A 27,618-nucleotide genomic window follows, 5' to 3' on the forward strand; every position below is an offset into this window, starting at 1 on the left:
GTGGCTTCCCTCACCTGCCCTAGGCTGGCCGCTGCCTTCAGGAAAAAGGCTCCTGCTCATTTTCTTTGAGAAGCTATTAAACCCTCAAGGTCAGAACAGTACTGAATCAATCTAGGGAAGAAAATATCAGCCCCACGTCCCATCAGGTATCTTAACCAATGCCCTGGATCTTTCATGCAATCGATCTTTCATGGCAATAATATGACTTCCAGAGAGTAGGGGTCCCCGCAGCCCTGACCCCCCTTGATATAGCCTCTCCCCACTCAGTCTCACCCATACAGGGGCTGCCTTTGCCATTCTTGTGAGGGCTCCCCATGGTCTGTCTCCTGCTCAGGCCTCCCCTGTGAGCTTCAGACCCCACTGCCAACCTGAACGTCTCCACTTGGGATCTCACAGCGTCTCAAAATCTACATGCCCAGAAGTGACATCATTTCCCCCCACCAGTTCTGTCTCCCAAATAAAGGCACTGAGCACTCCTGACTCTTCCTCCTGCCTTAGGCCTGACATCCATCCCTTACTACTCAAGGTGCATCACCTGGAAGCTGGTCTAAATGCAGTTTCTCAGGCCCACCCCAGAACCACCAACGGGAATCTGCATTTTGACAAGATGACCAAGTGACCTGCAGACACAATAAAGTTTGAGAACTGCAGCTCTAACAATCCACAATCCTTTCATTCTGCCCGCATTCCTCCCAGGTCCATCAATGTCCATCAGTGTCCCTCCATCCCCCTCCACCATCATCTCAAAACCACTGGTTAGGACATCTCCCTAACCAATCTCCCCAATCCCACTCTTGTCCCATTCCAATAACTTCTCCCCAGGAGCTCGAGTGACCCTTCAAAATGTAAATCTGATCATATGAGCTCGCTACATAAAACCTTGAAATGTAATCCTATTGCCCTCACTATGAAAACCAAATTTCTTTCATTCATTCACTCCATTCTTATTGAGCATCTTCTACGTACCAGGCACTGTTCTAGGCAATGGAGAGAGAACAGTGAGCAAAACAGACAAAAAGCTCTACCCTCACGGAGCTCATATTCTAGTAGAGGAAAGAGATAATAAACACCTAAGAATGTAAAAAGTTAAAATAAGAGGCATACCAAGTGATGACAAATGCTAGGAAGAAAAATAAAGCACAGAACAGTTTGCAAATTTAACTGGGGTCATTAGAGAAAACCTCAGTGAGATGACATCTGAGAGAAGACCCGAAGGCAACGAGGAAGCAAGGGGTGAGGGTGTCTGGGGAAAAGCAGTCCAGGGAGAAGGAACAGCAAGCACACAGGCCCTGAAATAAAAGCATACCTTAGTTGGTCAAGGAGCAGCAAAGAGGCCCATGTGGCCAGCGCAGAGAGAACAAAGAGTAAAGAACAGGAGCTGAGGGCAGAGAAATCACAGGGAGCCTGTGACCGTGGTAAGAACGCTGGCTTCCGCCATGAGGAAACAGGAAGCCACAGAAGGCAGAGTTGTGAGCAGAACAGAGATGTGACCTGACTTATAGGTTTAAAGGATCATCCCGACTGGAGTGTTGAGAACTGTAGGGGGTGGGGGGGAAAAGCGTGGCAGCAAGGAGGCCAGTTAAAAAGTCGCCTCGATCGCCCAGGGATAGAGCGACGGATGGACTGGACTGAATTGATGGTTACGGAGACGATAGGAAGTGGTCCGACTCTGGACGAGGATGAAGGTACAGCCAGCAGGATTTGCTGACAGACTGGATGTGGGGAATAAGAACAATACAGAGAAGTCAAGGGTGACTCCAAGAGTTCGGTCTAAGAGACAGCTGGGGAAGGCCACAGGAGGGATGAGTAGGGGGTTAGAGAGAGAGCAGGAATTTCACTGTGCACCTGCCACATCTGGAATGCCTTCCAGACACCGAGGGGGACGCCACTGAGGGAGACAGAGAAGAGGAAGCAGCCTGGGCACACCGCGGGGAGTCCGAGGAAGAGGAGGAGGTGGGCTTGCCAGGAGACGGGGAAAGAAGGAGGGTGAGCTTTCACCAGCAAAATGGAGAAGGAAGGGGGGAGGATTGAGCTGTGTCAAAGACTAATCAGAGGGCAGAAAGGCAGCCGGGGGGCGTGGTGGGGAGCAAAGCCAGAGGAGGTCTTCCAGAAGCTCTGCAGCAGCTGCAGGTGGATACGGGGCTGAGGGAGGTTGGAGCTCACTGGTTCGAACGGCTACTGATGTGGGAAACAAAGGCAGAAGAAAAAATTTTAAATTTCCTTACTACCTAGAGCCCACTGACAAGTCCTTGAGACAGGCCGAGGGACCCTCTAGGGACTCAGCTGCCTCGATGTTAATTAATACTTGGCTAAGGGCAAAAGGCAATCTTAGCCCAACCCTCCAGGATCCTGTAAGTCTACTTTAACATATAAAAGTTCCTTTGGAAACTTCCTTTATCTCTACCCCCCACCCCAAGATACGTGTTGACAATCATCCCCCAAGCATAGGACCCACCGATATACATCTGAAGGGTCTCATGACTGAGGGTTTACTAAACAGTAATAAATAACCTTTTCCCAACAATAGCTAGCTAGCCCCCTCAGGGTCCTGGAAACCCTGTTTCCAAAATACCTGGAAGGCTTTCCCTAACCCCCTCCCAACTTGAAAGTATACAGCGGGCCAGTCCTCACGACCCCATTACAGCTCCTTCTGCCCACTGGTCCTGTCCCCAGGCTTTGCATCAAAGACATCTCAAGAATTCTTTCTTGGCCGTCGGCTCCAAACCCTAACGTCTTTCCTGTATCAGCTGCCTCATTTTCTCCAGTTTCAAACCTTCAGGCTTGGACCCCTCACCTAGTTTGGGGCTGATGCGGGGCTGTCCCTTCTCCCTTCTCCCAGCTCACCCCCTTTCCCTGGCAGCTCATTTGTTCTCCAGCTTCCAACCCAACCACTTGGGGTCGCTGGGAGGACAAGGTAAAAGTTAAACTCTCCCCAGGAAATGAAAAGACCTCATTTTCCCCAGACAGGAGCTATAAATTTTTCTGAAATTCCAACCATTCCTCTCTTGGAGTCTAGACAGTTTTCAGTCTTCAAGAGACTCCATTAAAATGCAAATGTCCCAGCTAGTGAGAGGGGAGGTGGTACGGCTCCTGCAGTCATCCTGCCCCTCCTCCAGAGCTAACTCACAGGGAGGCCCACCATTCCCAGGCACCACACTTAATCCCGAACTTCTCATTCAACCCTCAGAATACAGATTCTTTAATTATCCACACTTCACAAATGACTAAACTGTTTCTCTGAGAAATTAAGCAATTTATCCACAGTACCAGAGCTACAAAGTAGCAAAGGCAGGATTTGAACCCAGGCCACCTGAGTTCAGAGCTCACACTCTGTGAGGTTTTTCTGGGTGTTTTTTTTTTTTTTTTTTGGTTTTTCCACTCTTTGTAGTCTGTTGACTTTTGTTTTTACTCTTAAAATTGTGGTAAAACATACACAAAATTTCCTATCTTGACCATTTTAAAGTATACAATTCAGTGTTGTGCAACTATTACCACCACAGAGGTTCTGGTTCCGGAACTTGTTTATCACCCCAAAAGGAAATTGATCTGTTGATTTTTGAATAATACATTAATGCAGTTCAAAAGCAAAAATTTATTAGAAGGTATATGGTGAAAGGCGTTGTCTTATCCTTGTCCCAATCTGCCCAGCTCTCCACCCTCTGCCCAATGAAATGCTTTCTACACATCCTTCTGCAGTTTCTTTATGCAAACATAAGCCAACACAAAGATGGAGTCCTATTATCCCTTTTTATACAAAAAAATAGCACACTGTACATTCCATTCTGCACCTTGCTTTCTCTACTCTGAATATCTTGGGAGAACTTTATCTTGCTCCATAGAAAACGTCACTACTCTTTTTTTTAAATAACGCAGCAGTCCAGGGCACGAATGTGAAATAATCTAAGTGCCCAGTTCTCTATCGCTAGGCATTTGGTTGTTTCCAATGTTTTGCTATTTCAAATAATATTGCAGTGAATGACCTTATACAATACCGTTCCACACATGTGGAAATATAGGTGCTGGATAAATTCTCAAAGGTGGATCTCCGGGTCAAAGGGGATATATGCACGCATAATGGTGCTGGGTGTTGCCAAACTGTACTGCTCACTGGATGGTATCAATTCGCCTTTCATTAAATTGGTAGGAGAATGAGGGCCCACATGGCCACTCAAAACACTGTGCCAGCCCTCCACGGCTGGAACCAATGCCAAAGCAACTTTTGTCTCTGGTTTCTGCCTGCCCAACTCACTTTTACCCCTTCATCTGATAATGAAACTCCCCACTTTGCTTCAGAGATCTGCCCCTCTCCCAGTGGAAAGGACGCTTACAGTCACAATAACCACACCCGGCCACAGGAATGGGCCCAACTCAGACTGGGCCAATCATAAATCCCCACCCCCACCCGCATACACGGATTAATGCAGAGATGGGCATGTGATCCAAGCCAATCAGAACTCCTTGGGGTTTGTCTAAGTGGAGCTGGTGGAAAGGAGATTTTTTCCCCTCTCTGGAGGGAAAAGGGTTAAAATGTTAAGCCCACAGCGTTCTATAACCATGGTTTCAACATCATATGTAGAGATGACCCAAGAGAATGAAGCCAACACAAAGAGAGACACAGACACAAGAGACAGAGAAGAAGAGGGACTGCTCAAGGTCCTGGACCCAGCTGTTCCTGAGGCCCAGCCCTTTCTATAGATGGGTTATGATAGCCAAAAACTCCCCCTATTTTGTTTGATTAATTCAACCTGGGCTTCTGTCACTTGCCCCCAAGAGTCCTAACACACTGTATCTAAAATATAATCCCGGGGCACCTGGGTGGCTCAGTTGTTAAGCGTCTGCCTTCGGCTCAGGTCATGATCCCAGGGTCCTGGGATAGAGCCCCGCATCGGGCTCCCTGCTCTGCAGGAAGCCTGCTTTTCCCTCTCCCACTTCCCCTGCTTGTGTTCCCTCTCTCGCTGTGTCTCTCTCTGTCAAATAAATAAAAATAAAATCTTAAAAAAAAAATAAAAAATAAAAATAAAATATAATCCCAATTTTGTTACAATATAAAGAAACAGATGTAGATGCAGATGTAAATACACTGTGTGGAGGGTATACGTCTAGAGGGAAAAAAAGACCAGAAGAAAATATATTAAATGTTAATAGTGGTTATCTCTGCAATCCCCCATCTGGGATTGCAGATGATTTTTATTTTAGTCTTTGTACTTTTCTGTGTTTTCCAAATTTTCTGCAAGGAACATGGATCTTAAAAATATAATAAACATTTCTTTTAAAAAATCAGATTAGCAAGAAGCAGCCCAGAAAATGCTCAAAGGAAGGTTCTAAGCCCGTGCAATGGTCAGGGACAGCAGAGAGGTCCACCCCTGAGGCCTGCTCCACATGGACAGCAAATGCTGGAGTGGCGGCTGCCCATCTCAGGGCTGGCTGGCAGGTCACTGAAGGCATCCGTGCTGTGGGCACTAAACCCAAGCCTTCCATCGTGTGGCCACAGGCTCTGGTCTGTGCCCAAACGTCAACTCAGAGCCAAGACTCTTCTCTCCACATTCCTACTGGAACCCAAGCTGAGCCCCCAGAAGTCCCCACCCACCCACTACCAGTCCCTTTGGCCTCGAAGGAGAGCCCCATAAGGCACTGGCAAACACCTGTCCATGAGTCCTCGGCTGCAGGAACGGAAAAGACTGGGAAAAAAGGAGTGCTCATGCAAGGTGGTCCAGTCTCTCCAGCGCCTTCTCCTTGGGCTGACCTTTCCCATCAACACGTGACCATTGGAGGAGGGGAGTGGACTTGAACAGGCCAGAGGCCTTGGGAACCCTCAACTTCAGAATACGGCCTGCAGAGGAGGGTGGCCGTTGCTTCCCAGGAGTCCCCAAGACACACTGGCCCCAGTTTTCATGGAGACTGGACTAGAGCTACCCCCACCTGCCTGCCCCATCTTCAACCAGAGAAACACTCTCTTTTATCTTTTTTACATATTAGGGTCTGAATAAGATATTTGTTTGTTTGTTTGTTTTTAAGATGTTTTTCTTTTACCACGGTAGCCATTTGTGAGTGTGCAATTCAGTGGCATTCAGTATTATGCAACCATCACGACTACCCATTTCCAGAATCTTTTCATCATCCCCAAAAGAAATTCTGATCCACTGAACAATAACAGAGATGGGCATGTGATCCAGGGGAAGCCCACCACCTCCCCAAACCGTTAACTCTATTCTACTTTCTGTCTCTATGCTTTTACCTATTCTAAGTACCTCGTACAAGCGAAATCAAATAATTTCTGTCTTTCTGTGTCTGGCTTTGTCACTTAGCATAATGTTTTCCAGGTTCATCCACGTTGCATTGGAATTCTATCCCATTGTATGGCTGAATAATATTTTGTATGCATATACATTTTGTTTATCATCCAGTCACCTGCGGAAGGACACTTGAGCTTTTCCACTTTTAGCTGTTCTGAATAATATTGCTATAAACACGGGTGTGCAGATATGTTTGAGTCCCTGCTTTTGGTTTTTTGGGTATATATTGTACCTAGGAGTAGAACTGCTGAATGAGAGTTTTGTTTACACAAACAATTCCATTAAAGAACAAGTGAAATCATTCATTAGCCCTACTCCCATTTCACAGATAGGGAAACTGAGGGCCACAGTCTGAACACCATGTACATTCAGGATCACAAGCGGTACTACTTCCCCTGGGTTTTCCAAGAGGCTTCAGGCTGCCCCTCAGCCCTGCTGCAGTCATTTCCTTGTAATCTAGGGGTCCCTACCTCTCATACCCCTGAGATCTCTGCTGGGCCTGGGCCTCCAGCAGGGGGATGGATCATGGAGAGTCTGCCAGGACCTTGCGACCAAGAGTACCCATCGGTTAGATGGCCAGAGGAAGCGGCAATCTAAATAGAAGGAATCCAGACTTTCTGGGTTGAGGGGCAAATGAGTTCCACAGAGCAACAACAAAAGAGGATGGGGAAGCATCATTCAACCCCAAAGCTGAGAGCCAACCCTGAGCAAGGCCAGACCATTCTCCCAGACAAGGTTTCACTCAGTCACACATCTGACCGCCTCGATGTTCAGAACAGATGCTGGGAAAAGGGGGCCCGAGGAGTGTGTTTAATAAGGCTGGGGATCCAATAGGCTGCGTCAGTGAAGAAGAGAGAACACCTCACCCAGTGGAGGCAGAAGGGAGCATCCCTGCATCGAGGGGGGGGGGGGGCGGGGGCGCGGAGGGTACGAGCACCTGCAGCCACCAACCAAGTAGACAAGACTGAGCAGAGACCAACACCAACGAAACCACCAGGGCCAGCAGAGTGGACAGCTGCCGGGTTTTCCTGGCCAGTTTCCATTCCTTGGTCTACTGACAGCAACACATCAAATGTCCCTAGGTGACCTGCCCCTCCTATTTTCTCAGTCCAGGTGACTCCATCCTAGAACTCAGGAGGGGGCACAACACCTAGACTCAGCTAATCAGCGTATCCTATCCCTCTGACCAAAGTTCAGGGATGGGCACGTGAGCCACTGTGCCCAGTGTGAGTCATCCCTGGGACTCCTGCTAAAATTACTAGAAAACAGATTTGCTCTTCCTGTTGGTGTTGCTAAACTGGCAGAATGTAAGCCTGGCACAGCCATCATCTTTCTTTGTGGATAACCTATCTGAGGAAGAAGCCAACCCAAAAGAAAGAATAGCTCAGAGATGGGGAGAGAGAACCAGTCGAGCCCTGGATCCACCCATACCTGAATCTGTCCCCCTTGAACTATCCAATTCTAAACCAATAAATTTCTCTTTTCCTTTAGGTTAATTAGAATTGGGGTCTATCTCTTGCAACCAAAAGATTACTGACTCATTTAGCTAAATGGCCAATCAGAAGAGTCATTTTGGGGGTACCACTCCTCCAACACCAAGACCCTCTAGCCCCAAACCCTCATAAACAGAATTAACAATAAAAGTTATTTCAACTGTAATACTGACTAATTCTGTTTTTCTATGCCAACTAGGGTACCAAAGTGCCATGTGAGTTTGGGGGAGGCAGGGAACAGAGAAGCCTAACCTGTCCTTCACTCCTTGGCATTTAACACCAACCACAAAGTGCCCTCAGGTGACCCTGACAATCTCATTTCCCTCTATTGCCCAAAATGAAATCCACACCACAGTCCGAGTTCTGAACATGTCCCCTGCTCTCCCTTCCTCCATTCTTTCGCTTAGCCTGTCCCATTTAACTAGAATGTACTTCCCCACTCAATCTCCCCCTTCAGAAATGTTGTCCAGTCTCCATGGCCCACCTCAAATGCCACCAACTCCAGGAAGCCTTCCTTGGGTGGTCCCTCTTTCTGTTGACCTCCAGAGTGCCTTACACCTCTTCTCCAGAATCCCCCATCTTCTGGATGGGGTTCACATTACATGTCTGGTTTCTCCTTCTGGAGCACAGGTGGCTTAAGGCAGGTCCTCCTGGACCCTGTTGTCCAGTGCCTGGTACACATCTGGCGCCCCACAAACATTGACGGGAGGGACTTGAAACTGCACAAATGAACACTGGGAACACAATCCGCTTATAAGCAGGACTGCTGCCTGTATTTGCATTCGTGGGGGAGAAAGACAGGGTGAACCCTGCAGAGACGGATGGGAGCGCTTTCCAGAAAAGGGGCAGGGAGGGTCAGAGGAACTAAGCTGTGAAAGCCAGGTGTCCCCGTTCCCATCGCTTGCACCACAGGCTGTGTCCTGCTTCCACGGGGCTGTGCCCTTGGGGGACCTTCTCAGCTATCAGTAACCAGCCTTTGTTGATGTCACACTCAGAAGCCCTTCCTGGCACATTTGAAGATCTCATTTTCAGACAGCCTGTTTCAGTCACCTCTCGATTGACACACTGGTTCCGTCTTTGCATCTCGGATTAAATCTTATTAAAATAAATGTTCTATTACAATACAGATGGCACAGGTAACCTGGGCTCCAGCCCAGACCTTCCCGTTCTCATAGAGAAGCAGAAATTTCTGTACTAATTAGTGAAGACAGGAGCCAGGAGCCCTTTCAGCTTATCTAAAGCCTGGTAAATCAGACTTTGCCACACTCTGGGCTCCACTGCCCCCTCCCTCGCCCCAGCTCTGGCCCAGGATTCAAAAGAAGCCCAGCTGCCCAAGAAACCAGTCCAGTCCCTTCCTTAAAAAATAATGACCATGTGTTCAGGTGCCATGGTTCTTCACGTTTTGAAGCGTTTTCACACATCTGGTACACATTTCATACACCTGCACTGCACCACCAGCCACTTCATAGAGAGTGAAAGTCAAGGGCAGAGAGGTCAAGTAATTCAGCCGGGGTCCCCATGAAACTGGCAAGGGAAGAAAAGGCATCGAGTTTGGCATCAGGCAGATTTGGGTTGGAATCCCAGCTCTGCTGTACGAGCTGAATGACATTGAAAATGTCACCCAATTTGAACCTCAGCTTTCTCCTCTATGAAAAACAGAGATGGTGACAGTTAAGTGTGGTGCAGAGGCTGGGACAACTGAGCTCCAGGTGCCAGCCTAGTGCCATGCCCACAGCAGGGCCAACACGAGCTCCCAGCCCAGTCCCTTCTCTTGGGATTCCTCCCATAACTTCTGTTATTTTACTTAGGGGTAATTAGGGAAGGACAGTGGGGAGGAACATCTAAAGGCAAATTAACAGTGGCCACTCTGCAGCCCGTCTCCTGCAGGGAACCCTCATTTCCAATCACAATGGACCTCCCCAAAACCAAGGAAGCCCAAAGGGCATGCAGGGCTGGGACCGGCCCCATCTGGAACTCCCCACCCCTGAGCCTCCTGCTTCCCACACTGTACATCCAATCCCTCAGGGGTGGGGGAGGTGGCACAGGCGTGGCCAGGCGTGGCCAGGTGAGGTGCACTGGTGAGCAGAAAGGGACCGGCCCCACACTAAGCCGGCTGCCGGCGGTTTAGATGTGATGCAGGAAGGCAGGCCCAGCCAATGCTGCCAAAGCTTCTGATTTCTCAAGACTGAAAAAACCATTGGTAACATGGAACCTTCCAATTTTTAAAAATAACAACTTAAATGGGAAAAGCGCATGTGGGCCTAATAAAGCCCCTGGAGAACGCGCAGGGCTCTGCACCTGTGCTGTTCTCTGCTATAGCCCCAGCATCTATACGGTGTCAGGCACAGAACAGAGGCTTCACGCAGCTCTGAGGACTGTGCAGGGGCCATGTCCCACCTCTGCCTCAGACACCTGGCAAACTCCCAGGCGCCGGGCCGCGGCTGTCCCACTCTCTGTAGACAAGACAGTGTGGTGTTAGGGCACGCGAGCGTGAAGAATGAGGGGAGGTCCCGCCTCCGCCCTTATAGGGCTCTGTCCTGTAAACCACGTGAGAGGTGTGCCTTGCCTGGGGGCCGGTTCAGGTTGTTGTACCCCACGAGGAAGTGCTCATGACAACAGACATCCGCACAGCCTCCTTATTCTGCCCCACACATTCAGTGGTTGGTAAAGATCTTTACAGTAAATACATGGAAAAGGGGGAGGAGGGCTCTAATCAACAGGCCTGCTCCCTCCTTTGGAGAAGTGGACTAACCCGGAGGCCTGGCAGGGTCAGCCCACCCCCAGAGGGCTCCAGGAAGGACTTGGCTAGAGTTCCAGCCTTCATGAAACAGTGTGTTCATAACTGATAAGCTTAAAAGCAAGTGACAATTTTTCAACCCACCCTTGCTCCAAGGACAGTGAATAAACACAGCATCAGCTCCAGGTTCCCACTGAGTGTGTCTAGAAGGAGAGGGGAAGGTGAAACCAAGCTTACGCATCCCTAGAAATCAGTGTGGATTCTTCAACACCTTCTTCTTCAGGGATGAACTAGGATTCCCCACTTAGAAATCCCAACTCACAGGGGTGCCTAGGTGGTTCAGTCGGTTAAGTGTCTGACTCTTGGGCGCCTGGGTGGCTCAGATGGTTAAGCGTCGGCCTTCGGCTCAGGTCATGATCCCAGGGTCCTGGGATCGAGTCCCGCATCGGGCTCTCTGCTCCTTGGGAGCCTGCTTCTCCCTCTGCATCTCTCTCTCTCTGTCTCTCATGAATAAATAAATAAAATCTTTAAAAAAAAAAAAAAAAGTGTCTGACTCTTGATCTGGGCTCAGATCTTGATCTCAGGGTTGTGAGTTCAAGCCCCTCACTGGGCTCCACGCTGGGCATGGAGCCTACTTAAAAAAAAAAAAAAAGAAAAAATCCCAAATATGCTCTTCCCTTTATTACGGGTTTCAAGGCTACTCCAGGTGCCCCACACACAAGGCAATGGGCCTGACTCCACAGTAATTATAACTGGACTGTGGGTAGGAAAGAAGGAGCCTGCTGGGCTGCAGGAAAGTTCTATGTCTTTTTTTTTTTTTTTTAAAGATTTTATTTATTTATTTGAAAGAGAATGAGATAGAGAGAGAGCATGAGAGGGGGGAGGGTCAGAGGGAGAAGCAGACTCCCTGCTGAGCAGGGAGCCCGATGCGGGACTCGATCCCGGGACTCCAGGATCATGACCTGAGCCGAAGGCAGTCGCTTAACCAACTGAGCCACCCAGGCGCCCCAGGAAAGTTCTATGTCTTGATGTGGATGGTATCTAGACAGGTGGATACATATGTGGAAATTCCCTGAGCTGTCCCCCAAGATCTGTTGCACTTCGTGCCTTCATGAGAAATGCAGCAGCAGCGTGCAAGGGGCACTTCTCAGAAGCCTGGCACTGCGTACGTGCTTATCCTGGGTTCCAAATAATATAACAGTTAAGAGTACAGCCCCTGGACCTCAACAGACCAGGGTTAAAATCCCTGTTCCTCCACCCCTCCACCTCTGATTTCATCCCCTGCGTGCTCCTCAAACTCTGAGCCTCCGGCCCTCTACTGGAAAACAAAGATAATAACCGGTAGAATTAAGCCAGGTATGCAAGCCTAGCAAACAGTAAGCCTCAAAAGATGTTGGCTGGTTACAACCATTCAACCTTCAACAGCCCCAGGACCCTGGTGTTTGGGGCCCACTTGAACATATGAGAAAAGTGCCCCCTTCCTTCCAACAGCGCTTCCCAAACTGCAGACATTTCCACATCACCTCCTCAATTTTTTCCCAAGTCCATGTACCACCTGACTGTTACTTTTCTTAACACTTTAAATTGATCGCAATTTTTTAGTTAAACAAATTTACTTTTTAAAAATGTTATGTAACCATCATACATGGAAAACCAGTATCACTTGCCAGAATTCATTTTTTAAAAGAGCAATTAAAATAAAAAGCATTTGTCCACCTGAAATCATCTTGCCTACCTCATTTACTTTTTATGGATTCAGGAGGCAAAGAAACTCAGTTTGTGGGGCAGGCATGGGGTAGGGAGGGCAAGAGGGCCTCATCTGCTTAAAATGACTGAGAAATTTCCTGAGCCCTTCAGCAGCCCTCCCCGTCTGCACAGAAGTGATTTTCGTTGGTTTAACCAAGCGGGCTTGGCAGGCCCTCTATTTGGCAACATCCTTAACCAGCCATCGTTGAATCTCGGGCTCCAAAAAGATAAAGCTGCATTTAGAAAAAACATATATTCACTAATGGCGATTGTTCACTAATTCAAACACCCACTTGCCCTGTCTTTGGCATGAATGAAGGGAGCCCGCCTCTGCCTCTCAGACAGCAGCTCCAGGACCTGAGAGCTAGGAACTCAGTGTCAGGACAGCACTGCAGCCCAGCCCTGGCTTCAGGGCTGAGCCTGGACCCTCACCATGTATAGGTTCCCTAACACGCAGGGGCAGGAAAGGAGTCGAAAGAGTAATAACGGCACTCCACGTGTGCACGTCCTCAGTTGTATTTCTCTCCAAATTTCTTCCAAGAAAGAGAAAAGGGAAGAATTCCCCAACCCCACACAAGAAAAGGACAGCTTGAAATCTGTGGCAGAGGGCACTGCAGTATTAAGAGGACCTCGGGGGAACAGGCAGTGGGCGTATTTTTTCTGGGGAGTCAGTGAGTTTCATGTGCACCCATTCATTCATGCAGCAAATATTTACTAAGCACCTCCTGTTCCTGGCAATGGGGGACCCAGGAGTGAAAAAGGCAAAGTCCCTGCTCTTAGCTCACATTCTAGGGGTGGGAACGGTCAGTAAATTGTTTATTACATAAGCCAGGTAATATCAGTTAATGATAAGTACCATGGAGATAATAAATCAGGGTAAAGTAATAATGGCTGGAGTGAGCTGCTCCGATTGGATGGCCAGGGGAGTCCTTTTAGAAGAGATGACATCTGAGCTGACACCCAACAATGAGGAAGCACCGCTCAATTAAGTCACCATAAACAGCACATGTAAAGGGCCTGGGGCAGGAACAAGGTTGGCATGTTCCAGAAACAGAAGGGCCTTTGCAGCAGAAATACAATGACCACAGTGAGTGAGAGGCAAAGTGGAAGTAAGGTCAGAGAACGAGGCAGGCCCAGCTTCAGAGTCTGGACTTCATTTAAATTATAATGGAAAGCCTACGGAGAGATTTCTACACTGAAGAGACTTGATTTTACTTGAATTTCTAAAGCTCCACTCTGGCCACCATGAGAAGAATGGATAAGGAGGACAAGAAGCAGAGACACCAAACAGGAGATGAAAACAGGGTTCCAAAGGAATCAAAAAACCTCATTTCTGCCTCAAATTCTCTCCCTGAACTCTATGAGTCTAACTTCTCAGGTGCTCAGTGAGGCTTAAAATGGGAAGCTGGCTAAAGGGAGATGTTTGTTCTTTAAACCAACGACAGCCAACCGGATGGCATTCAAACATCAGACAAGAGAGGGTAAGTAACAGGCCCTTCTACAAAGGGCAGGACCCAGCCACCTCCGAAGAAGAGAACGAGCAGCCATCTGCTCCAGGGCCAGGGAGTAGATCAGCTCCCGCCGTGTGCCCCTTCCAGCCTTGGGACTCTGGGACTCCAAGGCCAGGATTCCTGCACACTCCACAGGCTCAGGCCCCCAATCCAGCCAGCTCGTAGGCCTGTCACATGCTCTCCCATGGCAGAATGCAAGTATCCTCTATGACACTAGCCTTCAAACTCCAAGGACAAATCAATCAACTGCCAACATCACAAAAACAGACAATCAAATAAACTCCAGTGCAAGGTCTTGCCCAAAAAACAAACAAACCCAAATGTGATAGAGCCTCTAAAACTAAATACCGACTTACAATAGCATAGGGGACTGCAGAACATGTTAGATGACACCAGGAGATGTCATCCACAAAATCCTGACTATGGGCAACTCCCTAAGATGATCAAGTTTCTCCAATAAAGAAATTATAATGAAAAAAGAAAGTTGGAGGAGAAAACTCATAAGGTGACATATCACCAATTACACTGGACTTTTTGAATCCTGACTCAAAAAAAAATTTGAGGGGCCCCTGGATGGCTCAGCCAGTTAAGCGCCTGCCTTTGGCTCAGGTCAAGATCCTGGGGTCCTGGGATCGAGCCCTGCATTGGGGCTCCCTGCTCAGCCTGCTTCTCCCCCATCTTTACCCCTCCCCCACCCATCCTCCCCACACACACACTCGCACGTGCTCTCTCTCTCTCAAATAAATAAAATCTTTAAAAAAATTTTTGAAAAACTTGTGAGACAATTAGGGGAATATGAACACTAATTAAATATGATATTAAGAAATTACTGTTAATTCAGGGATAATGGTAGTGTTAATATTTTCTTAGAAGAACTCTTTAAGATGTATACTGAAATCTTTAAGAATGAAATGATATCATGTCTGGGATTTACTTCAAAATAATCTTGTGGGGGAGTGGGTTGGTAAATAAATGAAACAAGATTGGCCAGGAGTTGATAATGGCTCAAACTGGGTATCATATTACACTATTCTCGCTACTTTTGTGCATGTGTGAAAATTTCCACAACAGAAAGTCTAAAAAAAAAAAAGCTAGGGATGAACTTTTTCTTGTGCAGGGGCCATGCTAATCTTCTCTGTATCGTTCGGATTTTAGTATATGTGCTGCCGAAGCAAGCACGGGATGAACTTTTTCTAATAACCCACTAGACATTATACCCCACAACAGAGGGATCAGATTCATTAGATTCACTCTTCTGCCCCCCAGAGCCTGCCATGAGGGGTTTGCTGAATAATGAGTGAATTCATATTTTCCTCCTCACAAACCACATGGTGGGAGTTGTCTTAAAATAACTACCCCCTGTAAGAAGTAGATGTCTTTTCAGTTATGCTAACCGACCTCTCTCCAGTTCAGATTGTCACTCTCAAGGCCACACAACTTCATCCACACCATTTGGAACATACATATTTTGATTGTTTCTCTGCCTCAATCCTTCCCACCAGAGGTACCTGTTTTCCACCTCAGAGGAAAGCATGCCCCCCCACCCACCCGTCCACTTCTACCATGACCAAGGTGGTGCTCTGGATCTTGCCCCAATCTGCCATAACTACAAGAAAGCAGGGTCTGAAAATCAAAGCACTTGAAAGGAGTTTCCCACTACAGTGGTCTCCAAAATGCCAGTCTCCAATCTGCAAGGAAGGCTCATTCAGGTGCCTCCTTGGAACCATGCTCCAATCAATCCCCCCTTGCAAACACACCATTGTTTTTGCAGGAACCCAGGTGGTGGAGTCACTGGAAGATGGTCAGAAAGAGGTAGAACCTCCAGGTCATCCCACAACTCCCACACAGAGTCGTCAAGTAAATGCTGACGAGCACCACAGCCGCTTCTCCAGGAGGCAAACCGCGGCTGGAGCTTTCGGCATAGTTCTCAGGACCTACCAGCAGTGACCTGCAGTCTTCTGGTTCTGGGCCCGTCTGAGATACCTGTGTCATTACCAGCCTCCCTGGCACACCTGCCTCCCCCAATATGCAATATACTTCTAAGGAGCCTGGGGAGGGCAGGAAGATGACAAGGACCCTGGGGCCATCACTGCGAAGCCACACAGGACCACTTCATCCCTTAAGGCCAACAGCCAGGAGTGTTATCTGCATAAGCCTGTCAATTAAAGGTGCTGGGAAGATCGATGGATGGCTCAGGCCTTCTGGGAAGAATGAAGAAGGGGTCTGAGTCAGCCGTGATGAGGGTGGGGAGGAAGCAGAGACTTAGCACACTGAACACCCAGCCTGGAGTCTGGGGAGCACATTAGAGAGGCTGGGAGCTGCAGCCTGCTCCAGCCCACCACCGCCCCCCGCCCCCCGCCCCCAACCCCCATGGCTGGTGCCCAGAAGGCAAGGGTCAATAGTGAGCACTGCATTTCAGAAGCTTAAAGACAAAGAAACTCCAGACTACAGCGAGGAAAGTAAAGGTCATTTAGCACCAACATGAGATCAATCCCTCTCTCTCCTTGGGTAAGTTAAGTCTGTGGCCAAAGCAATCAGGATAACAGAAGCAACAGCAGAATAGGACGAAGGCAGGGGCTGGGAGGGCCTCAATGTCTGCTGCATTGCAGGGAAGGGCACAGTGCATCCAGGAGGAAGGATAAGATGCCATGAGCCATGGGCACCTTCACCTTCCTGCCCTGTCCCCTGTCCAGTCCTTCCCTGTGCCTCACTGCACCTGGCTGCCTCCTGGGCAGGCTGTCACCACCAGACATCTTACCCTGCTTTCCAGGAGCACAAGCCCATAGAGAGGCGAATGGGAACACTTCTGTCCAAACCCCTTCACCCTCATGTGGCACTTCACACCTCTCAGATGCATCTTCACCCACAATATCTCACTTCGGCCTTTTGTATGGACACAGAAACAGGCTCAGGGAGATTACACTGATACTACCACATCATAGTCAACGGATAAGCCAGGACTGTGCAGGAACCTTCCACCCCACCATACACTCTATTCTCAGAAACAGGAACTGGTCTGAGGCAGCTGCCTGTCTATCAAGCACATCATCCTTCTCATTCCTCAAAACAGGCGCCGGTTGTCTCAGAACAGCCATCCCCTATCCCTCTGACTTTAGAGGGTTGGCTTAGTCATCCCCCCCCTCTACAGATAAAATGCTGAAGGACGGGGAATGGAAGAGAATCAAAGTCTAGGGGGAAATGGGGCCCAGACCTGGAGCACTGGGCTCCAGAGTCCTGCTGGTAGCTTTTACTGCTAGACAGGTTTGTCCCCAGCATCAGCCATTCCCTACATCACTTGCAGGATTTCTGCCACATTCTATACCATCTGTACTATTACTATTTCTATTAAATGGACTCATTCTTGTGACTTAATACACTTGAAGTGAGGTTTTATACCACCACCACAAAGAGGAAAATCAGTACCACTGACCCTATCTAGGAGAGAATCCTAAAAATAAATAGCACAAAAACAACCTAAATTGTAGGCAGGCACTGTTCCCCACTTAAAGGCCCAGAGCCAGAGGTCTGTTTTCTCTTTGTTATGAAAGAAAGATTAGCAAGTGTTAAAAAGGTGTTAAAGCCAGACTAGCACCAACCTGAAACTTTCCCCTTGAAGAAATCACATGCATTAGTAGAGAACTGAAAAGGGAAGAACCTTCTCACTAGGTGACTCAATGTTATTTCATGCTTAACCACCTGAAGTCATTTCACCGGCTAGTCACCTTAGCTATGGGAAACATCGAATCAGACTGCATCATAGGAAGGGGGACAAGAGGGATGGGGGACAGCCACACCACAGAGGCAACCCATGCCAGCTTCTCAAAGTGCTCTAATCCACTGCCCACCACTTCCCCCATCAGGCACACCCAGCTTCTGGGCAAGCCCAGGGGTCACCTATCACCACCCAGGTATCTCTGGCTCCACTGCCCTTGTCTTAGCCCTTGTCTAATGCAGAGCACAGCACTAACCACTGCAAACTCCTCTGGAAATCAGGATCCAGCAGGGCCCCTGTCACCCCAAATCCTTGCAACATCTCTGTGGACAGTTGGCTCTGATGAACCCCAGTTGCTAGGCAGCCTTGGGCTCAGGAACCCTGGCAGAGGAGTGTGTGCCAGCCTGTGTGAGCAGCTCCCTTGGGTCTTGCGGACATCAAGCCTGCAGCAAGGGACTGGAGCCCAGGAAGCTGCCCCAGAAGCTCTTTGCCAGCCCCAAACCCCCACCTCTTTACCCCACAGGTCATCCAGGGTATCTCTGAAATAGCTGGAGAGGACGATTTCCAACATCCAGGAGCAAACAATTAGTAGAGTAAACCCAAGAAAGGTGAAGATGCAAAGAGAAAAAAATCCAAAGAAGGGGGGAGGGGGCTGTCAAGCCACCTCCAAACTTGCTCCTTGCCTGCCCGCACTGTGCACAAGGCAAGCAGATCCCGGCCTGGCGGGCACCTCGCGGGCTCAGCCAAGTTGCAGAGAAGCAAATAGCATCTCCGGCGCATTGGGCCACTCGGGCTGAGCCAGGGGCTGTCACCCGGGTCAGATCAATGCTACCCGTGCTGCAGGCTTCAGGAAGGGTGCTGCGATGGGCAAATGGGAACGAAATGGGCAAATGGGAATGGGGACGAAACACTTAGTGCCCCTCTGTTGCTGATGGATCCCGAAGGGCCCTCCCAGCCACCCTCCGACCCAGCCAAAGTCCTGCCTCGGCTTTCTCCGAACAGCCGGTGTCCGGGGCGAAGCTCCTGAGTCGCTTCCCCGACGCGTGGAGCGGAGGCTTTTCCCAACCAACTCGGGGCCAAAGGCTTTTTGGAAAAGTCTATCTCAAAGAAAGCGGGGATTTAGCATGAGAGTGGAGGGAAGGGGGAGGCGGCACTGCCAGGCTTTACCTTTTCTCTTTATTCTGTTTTCGGGATTTGTGCAGGAGTCCGATGAGCACCACCGCGGCGCGGATCCCTGCCTTTCGGCAATGCATCCTCCCCGCGGGCTGGGACATGGCGAGGCCGCCGGCAGTGCCCGGCCGCGCCCTCGCCCGCCCGCAGCGCGCCCCCGTCGGCCCGGCTCCGCGCGCTCCGCGCCGCCCGCTCCCAGCCCCTGCGCCCCGGCCCCCGGCCGCCCGCCTCTCATGGGCCCCGCCCCGCCTAGGTGCGCCCCGGGGGTCAGGTGACCGGGCGCTCACTTCCCGGCGACCTTCAGCGTCTCCTCGGAGCCCGCCGGGCGGCCGGCGCCCGCTCCCCCAGCGCAGGCATTTCCAAGGCTCGCTCCGGGTGCGGCCCGGACGGGCGGCTCCGGGGCTCGGGCTCCGACGCGCCGCCCGCGCCGGGACCCCGCCCCGGCCCCGCCTCCCGTGCCCCGGCCTGGGCACCCCGGCTGCGGGCGGTTCAGGCGGCCCGCTGGCGCTCAGCGCCCCGGGGGGCTCGGCGCCGCGTTCGCCCTCTGCTCGGCTCCCGGGCTCCCTCCCTTCCTCTCCGGGCGGGCAGCCGCCCCCCCCCCCGCCTTCTCTCGCCGCTCCCTCTCCGTCCCCTCCTCTGCGCTCCCCCGCCCCCGCCTCCGCTGGCGGGGCCCCGGGCTCCCTCCCCAGGCAAAGGCGGCTGACGCGCTCTCCCAGCCCGGCCCGCCGGGATACTTCTCCAATGCTGTCACTGTCTTTAAAACACAGGGAGAAAAAACATGCACCGAGACGAAACGCGCGTCCTCAGTCCGTGCGAAACTGCCTGCGTACACTGGCACCGCCGCGGGATCTCCCCCGGCCCAGGACCAGGCGGTTAGAGAGGGCACCCCGCGCCCAGCGCCCGCTCTCCCCGGCCTGAGGTTCCCTGGCGTTTTGACTCAGCGGGATGCTACCTCCTACCTTTCCCCAAGTCCAGAGAGGGGCGGTCCTGCGAGGCTGGAGGGGGCTCCTCCAGCATCGGCGCCTACCTGGGCTGGGGTCAGTCCCCGGTTAACCTTTGTTTCCCCTGCCCTGGAAGTTTGACACAACTCGGGGTCAGTGATCAATTTCACTGAGGCTACACCTCTGCCTGGCGTCCCGGGTTGCCAGGGAGACGAAGGGGCGCCCCCACCCCACCAGCACCTAGCGCCCGATTGCCGCGGACTTTCTCTTGCATATCCCACGCAAGCTTCATCTTCACTTCAGAACCGAAAGACAGAAGGTCACTGGCCAGCTCGTAGGGAAAGGGCCGCGGCTGAATCCCTGATATGGGCAGCCCCACTCCCTCACTTCCATCTGCTGCCAGGAAGCCTAGCCCCTTCTCATCACCATCACCATCACCACCACCACCACCACCACCACCACCCCACCCCCCACCCCCCGCCCCCACGTCCACACTGGCTTTGCTTCTCCTTCCCCCAGAGAAGGGACTTGGGCAGAGGGCTGGAGGGAATTAAAATAAGCCAATTAGTCCATCTTCCGAAACAGCCCTTTGGGGCCATAAAGGTCCCTGAGGCAATTTGCCTTGTTGTGGGTTTTGTTTTTTTGTTTTTGTTTTTAATATAGTCTGGTGTTCATGCAAGCACAGAGAATCAGGCAGGGGAGGGGACCTGCCAGAGAGGGACAGGGCTGGAAATGAATTCCAGGGCCTGAGGCCTCAACCCTGCCTCTCCAGTGGGCAGAGTTTCTAGCAGGCACTGGAGTTGGGGTGGAGAGGAGAGAACCCCAGGGTGGTGCCAAAATGTGTCTGCTTTATTTATGAAGCATCCATTAGCAATGGCCCAGGCCCTCCTGGGCCTGCCTGGGTGGTGGGGGATCACAGAGAGAGCCATGGACATCTATTTATAGCCAGAGAGTGAGTGACCCAGGCCCCACCCCGGGATTGCGGCTAGGCCTGCTGCAAGGAGTACACCAGTAGGGACCTGCGAATCAGTCTGGAAAAAAGAATGGGGAAAGGAGTGTCCTCAGTGGGGAGGAGGGCAGGGCACAAACACAAGCAGCCCAGGGCTTTTGCCTCTGGCCGAACACAGAACTGGACTATTCAGCTAGAGGACACGGACCGTGGTGGGGGCACTGGCCATAGGTCTAGCCCAGCATGGGGTGTATTCTATCCACCCACACACAGAAGAAAGCTGCGTCTCAGTGCAAGGCCTGACCCCTTCCCAGGGGAGTGAATATGGGTGGCTCCAGCCAATCGCCCACCGCCTGGGAGGTATTTCAGGTCAAGTGCATCAGTGGCACAGGAATGAAGGCAAAAAATCTTTCCACCAAGCAGGTTATCCTTCTTGTTCTAGGGTTCCAAGCACTCTCAGTACCTCTACGACCACAATGTTTCCAGCCCCAACATGGCTGAAAACACAAGGTTGTCCCTAAGAGACCAAAACCTGATCTGATTCCTGAGGCCCTAGAGGTAGAAGTTTGCTGGGGGTGAGGAAGCCCTTCCTTCTGCCCATACCCCACACCAAAACACCAAAGCATAACAAGCTGGCCAGTGACCATCTGAAGTGAAGATGAAGCTTGCGTGGAGTATGCAGAAAAAAGGGAAGAATTATCATGGGGTGTGTGCCACAATGGGGCGCCAGATGCTGGTGGGGTGGGGGCACCCCTCCACCTCCCTGGCATAAGGCAGAGCATACAATGGCCATCTATGCTAGACCTCCCCATTCCACCAACTTTTATTAAATACTTTGTGCAGAGAGACTGGGATAAGTGAGAAATAGACCACCTTCGCCCAAAACAAACAGTGCTAACACACATGAAACCATGGAATCAATCCCATTCCAGGCTACCTTGTGGGGTGTGACCCGGCCACCATTCCCCAAAATTAGGCCATTCACATACCCCCTTCACCATTTTTTGGCTCAACATACCCTGTCATTTATTTATTATTTTCCCTTAATTAAATCAACTCACTCTTTTACTTAATTTAAAAAGAAAACATTACCACCCTCAATGAAAATCTTTTATCGCTTGTCATTCATACTATGAAAACAAATACAAACTTATTAAACTAGCTCAATACTATTGCCTGACAAAGGCTCTGAGCTTAAAACGACTTCGTTAAAAGAGAAAAATAGGCAAGTATGAGGTGTTAGCCACACACTTGCACCAAAGACACGGTCCTTAAAGAAATCACAAAGTTTGAAAGAGAATCGAAAGGGAACACTTTTCACATTCATGACCCAACAGAGAAGGCTGGACACATCCAGACCAGAGCGAGGGAGGTCAGGGAGGACTGCAGAAAAGGGGTCTCCCGATCTGCACCGCCAGCAGCTCACAGGACCTCAAAGGTCTGTTCCAGCCCACCCCCGCCCCACCCCCAAGCCTGCAGTCCCCGAGAACAAAGTGCCAGGCAGCTGCCAACCTGGGTCTCTGCCCCAGTGGGGGAAACCCAAAGGCTGAGGGGGCCTGGATGGAGTGGGGGGAGGGCACGACAGGGAAGTTAATCATGAACAGAGGGCAGACAGCTGCACAGCCCGTTCCTAAGGGGCCAGTGGGGTGAGACAGACAGACACGCATGCTTGGTCCTAAAGAAAAGGGCCTTCTGTGCCTGGGAACCCGCTCCAGGAGACACATCCGTGCGAAACTGGGACTCGGCCCCGCTGCCAGCGCCCAGGTTTCAGAGAGAGACGCGTGCAAGCTCTCCCTCCCCTCCCCTCCCGTCCCCTCCCCTTCCCTCCCGTCCCCTCTCCACCTCCAGCTTGGGTGCCTCCATGCCTCTGCAAAATGAGGCTTGGCTAGGATTGGGTGTAGATGCGCAGCAAAGAAGGGCTTTGGAGCCAGCAGGGCGGGGCCTTTTAGGAAAACCAGACTTCTTTCCGATGCCTTGCCCCTCCCCTTCTGCCGGGGACAGCGTCCCCGACCGCCCTATGGATCGCACCACCTTGGACCTGCTCAGGCCAGCACCGCCACTCTCTTATGCCTTTGGGGCACCCGCGTATGTACAGCAGCCCCGAGCTTCTGAAGCCTCTGTCACTCTCACTGCCGCAGAGCACTCACACCTGTGCTCCTTGGGCAACCGGACGTCATTCATTCGTGGCAGGTTCATCAGCGCCGCCTGCTGGGCCTCGTTACAGCTGCGTCTCTGGGATACCAGCACAGGAAGAAGAGAAAAAAGAGGAAAGGGGAGCGGGAGGGGATGCTGAGGAGGGAAAGACAGAGAAGGGAAAGGCTGGGAAGTTTTGAGGTGTGGAAGCCATTTATATTTTGTTTTGTTTTTAAGTAGGTTCCACGTCCAGCCCCCAACACGGGGCTTGAACTCCCGACCCTCAGATCAAGTCCTGAGCCGCAATCAAGAGTCAGATGCTTGACTGAGCCCCCCATGTGCCCCACCATTTCTACTTTGAAAATAGAGGTGCAGGAGGGGTCTTTGTCAACACCCAACACATTGACTCTCCTCCCAGCTCCTAATGTCCCCTCTCGGAGCCCACCAGCAGCCCCCAAGAGGGCCCATCCCACAACAGGGTCCTTCAGTGACAGCAACAGTCATGTCCAGGCCCGGCTGGGAGGCCGCAAAGACAAGCCTCGGGAGCCCTGGCACAGCCGTACTTTCCCTGGAGCCACACATTTCATACTAAACAGTGGATCTGCCTAGAAACTGGCTCAGATTTTGGAAACGGATCTTGGTGACTTGTGTGGCATTTTCAAGCTTCAGGGAAAGGAAACCATGCCTGAGGAAACCCACAGATCCCACTCAGTGGCAAGGATCCAGCCCTCAGGCTGCACATCATTTGGTACCCAGAGCTTGCCATGCATGATGTCAATCAGGACTTGGCTGATTTTCTGCTCGGGGGTTACAAAAACGGGGGGAGGAGGAGGAAGAAAGGAGTTCTTGATCTATTCCTGGGTTACTGAAGGTATTTAAAATACTTCTTTTTGGCTCATTTAGGGAATTTGAACCCATGAATCTAAGTGGCATGACTTTAATTTTTCCCACAGTAGAAATATTCAAAAGCACTCTTCCGTGTGTGACATTTTGCTTGCAGGCCACCCAGGGGTCCCTCCAGAGACTCAGGAACAGAGGAGGCTGAGGACTGGGTGGCCTGCAGCACACTCCTCTCACCCCCGGGATCCCTGGCCCCCATGTCACAGATCACCAAGCTTCACCAGCTGTGTCTACCCTGAAGGCACTTCCACTCCCGGGCTTCCTGGGGCTGAGTGGAAAAGCAAGGAGGAAAGCTGTCCTTCCATAATATTAGCAACATTGCTTAGCAACATCTTTCCAAGCAAGAACCAGCAGACGCTCCAAAAACCTATTCTGTTTGGATCTACAAAGAACAGAATGGTTTCTTATACATGTATTATTTATATACTATTTTATACATCCAGTCACGCCTTCTGTCTCTAGCTTCCTTGAGAAATGACGTATTATGCCTGAGATTTCCAGACAACTAGAGCTCTGAGTAGCAAAACTTTTTGTTTGCCGGCTTGTTTTTAGTGTAATAACCTTGGCTGAAAATTTCCCTAAAAGTCTTACACATTTTCGTTCTTTTTAAAGGCAGGTTTAACATAACCTTTTCTTGGTGACTTGGAGACGTTATGATCAATACTACCCTTTGGGCTGCACTAAAACTCAGTTACGAACAGGCCGCTGAGCTGAGGACCCATTTGTCCCTATAATTAGTGACCCCAAACAGCTGTGGCACAAAGCTACCACAGGGAGGGAATAAAAACTAAAAGACAAACCTAGGTTAGAGTCCCATCTCCAACTTTTACTATCTGTGTGGCCTTGGGCTAGAAATTTAACCTCTCTGAGCCTCAAGTTTTGTCATCTGTAAAATGTGGAGAATAGTACCACCATGAGCACACACGGTCCACACAAAGACTTGTATGAAAACGTTCACAGTAGCTTTACTCAAAATGGACAGTCCAGGGGCGCCTGGCTGGCAACGCCTGATCTCTGGATTGTGAGTCTGAGTCCCACACTGGGTGTAGAGATTACTTAAAAATAAACAAATAAAGAGGGCACGTTCTGCATGGAGCACTGGGTGTTATGCACAAACAATGAATCATGGAACACTACATCAAAAACTAATGATGTAATGTATGGTGATTAACATAACAATAAAAATTTAAACAAATAAACAAACTTCAAAATGGACAGTCCTGGGACGCCTGGGTGGCTCAGTGGGTTAAGCGTCTGCCTTCGGCTCAGGTCAAGATCCCAGGGTCCTGGGATCGAGCCCCACATCGGGCTCCCTGCTCAGTGGGAGCCTGCTTCTCCCTCTCCCACTCCCCCTGCTTGTGCACTCTCCCTCGCTGTATCTCTCTGTCAAATAAATAAAATCTTTAAAAATTTAAAAAAAAAAATGGACAGTCCATAAACAAACTGTGGAATATCCATACCACGGAATACCACTTGGTAATAAAAAGGAACAAAATACCAAGACATGCAACAACATGGATGACTTTCTAAAACACTATACTGAGTAAAAAAAGCTAGATACAAGAAAAAAAGTAGGATTCCATTTATATGAAGTTCTAAAACAGACAATCTAAGGTGCAAAAATTAGGGCAGTATTTGCCTCTGGGGGTAAGGGAGTTTCTGGATAGACAGAAAGGTTCTATATCAAGATAGCGTGGTGGAATCCATTTGTCCAAAATGTACAATTAAGATCTGTGCATTTCAATGTATGTAAATTTTACCCCCAAAATACTGAAATTAATAGTAAGGGCAGTAAGAATAGAGTGGCGGAGTGGGCTGGGGGAGGTCTAGCTGACTCAGGAACAAACAGCACAGCATTGATAACTGTTGGGTGCACGATTCTATTTACTGTGTATGTGCTTGACATTTTCCGTAATCAGAAGTAAAAGTGGGAAGAAAAGGTGAACAGATTATCTCAGGAAGTAAATGATGATTTTTATTGTTGTCTTTGTATTTTTCTACTATATACAAATTTATAAGGACTCCATTTTGGTTTTCCAAGTAAAAAGATAGATATTGTCAAATTTTTAAATGAGGATGCCTGTGACAGCCCTGAGAAGTACTCTTTCAGGGGTCTCTCTCACTGCACTGTTTTGAATCCTTGCTCAGGGACTGTTCACTGGGAAAACAAATAGCTGAGCTTGGCAAAAGTGAGAGGAAGCACTGAGGGGTGCTGTGAGCCTCACTTTAGGACCTCTCCTAGGCTCCCCTTTCTGCTCCTGACTTGTACATATTTGCCATATGCGTGCACAGGGGCAGGGATAGGATGCCAAGCAGAGGGTCCTAGCTGGCAACAGACCAGGTCCCAGCTGGCTCCAGAACTCAGGAGCACTGAGTTCACCTCCGAGTCGACACCAGGAGGATCGCTGTGTGGACCGCAGACAGCTCCTGAGCCTGGTCAACCAGAAAACTCAGGTTCGGGCCCCTGGTCTACCTGATTCCTGATAAATCTTAATTTGTTTTCTGTTGTCTGAACTAATCTCTTGCTTCTCTGGGATGGATACTCGTTTCTAGAGGAAATTGCCCCTATGGGTGGAGGTAATCAAAGCTTTTTGGCTCCACCGAGAGGTGTTTCCTTCACAACGGACTCTGGACTGGGACTCTCTGATGTGTTAATAGCTCTTTCCCACTCTGACATTAAGTCCTCTTAGCCTCAAAGACAAACACAAAGCTTACCTTCTGTGTTGACATAGACTCCCTGGGCTTTGAGCTTCGCCCCACTGGGCCCAGCTCTGAGACTCCTGCTGAGCAGCTGTCTGAGCTTTGCAGGCTTTCTACCAGACAGGTTTTTAGGGGCCCTTCCGCGCTTTCCATTAGGAAAGTCCTTCCAGCTGTCTAGCCTGGGTTACTCCTGCTGTAACCTCAGCTCTTTTGGTAAGCAACTCCCCTCCACCCTTAGGGAAAACCCCATTTAGTTCCCACCATCTTAACCTCCCCCAAGTCCCAGAGCTGTGCAGGGTCTGTGTTCCTTTTACCCAAGGCTCCAAACTCTTTGCTTCCATCCATTTTCTCCCCTGCCCCAGCCCCCTTCACTCGGTCACAAGGCAGGATCAGGGACCGCATGGGTCCAAAATGATGGGTTGCAGCTAATAACTAAAGGACCAAAGTCTCCCAATTCGTCCCTTCTTCTTAATAGATTAGAGCAGTTTCAAGGTTATGGGGAGCCAGGCTCAGGAGCCAGCTTTGTGTGAACACCATCCGTCAAATCTGTCACGGCAGGGGACAGGTCAGGGTGTCCTAAGATAGTCTCCAGACAAAGCCAGCTGTGACCTTCACGTGGCCCCATGTCAGTTATGAGAATCACTCTCTTCACCATGCTGGGAAAGCAGGGATCTGGAGCAGAGACAGTTGCAACCCACCCCGCCCCGCAGTGGGATGCCCCAGAATAAACAGAGGCGGGACAATGGATTGACGGTGTAATGTAACCCAACGATCCAATGGGGAAATCAACTGAGCTGCTTTCTCGGCTGTTGATTGGTCCCAAAAGAATGTCCCCTCCCCAGAGAGGCCTTCACTGAGCACTTACCTAGAGTACATCCCCTCGGTTACGGGGCACCTAGCTTGTTTTGTTTTGTTTTGATTGATTTGTCTGTTCACCTGTTGTCTGGTCTTTCTGTCCCAGTGGCATATAAACCCCCCAGGGGCAGACACCATGGACGTCTCAGACATCACCACCATTTCCCTCCACCCCACCCTGCACCCAGAATGGCATCTGACACACTCCAACACTCGGTAAACATTATTGGAAGGGAGGAAGGAGGGAAGCAGGGGGGAAAGAAGGAGTAAGAAGGAAGTAAGGAAGGGTACCCCTCCAGGAGGACCCTATGTCCTGGAGTCTGAGCTTCCTTGGCCCCAGAAGATCTTTAGGCTTTTGACTTGACAGAACAGGTTTGGCTGGCTGTAGGGTAAGGCAGAGCACTGAGGTCCCAGGGCTGGAAAACTACCCTCCTCCCCTCACAGGTGGAAAGACTCAGATGGGGCGGCTGAAAGCATG

The 27,618-nt window shown here is 50.3% G+C and overlaps 1 protein-coding gene and 1 non-coding gene across 9 annotated transcripts in view; both read right to left on the reverse strand.

The window, feature by feature from the left end:
- RAP1GAP2 (RAP1 GTPase activating protein 2) overlaps nt 1-27,618 on the reverse strand; it is a 233,298-nt gene that overhangs the window by 138,335 nt on the left and 67,345 nt on the right. The window contains exon 1 of one of the 8 annotated variants that reach the window (XM_036097957.2): nt 18,660-18,822. The exons of the other annotated variants lie outside the window; for them this stretch is intronic. Coding sequence (XP_035953850.1) covers nt 18,660-18,766 — 107 coding nt within the window. The 5' untranslated portion in view covers nt 18,767-18,822. Of the gene's footprint in view, nt 1-18,659; nt 18,823-27,618 lie in introns of those variants that run through there. 8 annotated transcript variants of the gene reach the window in all.
- LOC118539450 (U6 spliceosomal RNA) lies at nt 14,859-14,959 on the reverse strand. The gene has a single exon (XR_004919180.1). It is a non-coding gene; the product is annotated as a U6 spliceosomal RNA (small nuclear RNA).

The sequence above is a fragment of the Halichoerus grypus genome, chromosome 2, assembly GCF_964656455.1.
Source record: "Halichoerus grypus chromosome 2, mHalGry1.hap1.1, whole genome shotgun sequence".
NCBI classification, from domain to species: domain Eukaryota; kingdom Metazoa; phylum Chordata; class Mammalia; order Carnivora; family Phocidae; genus Halichoerus; species Halichoerus grypus.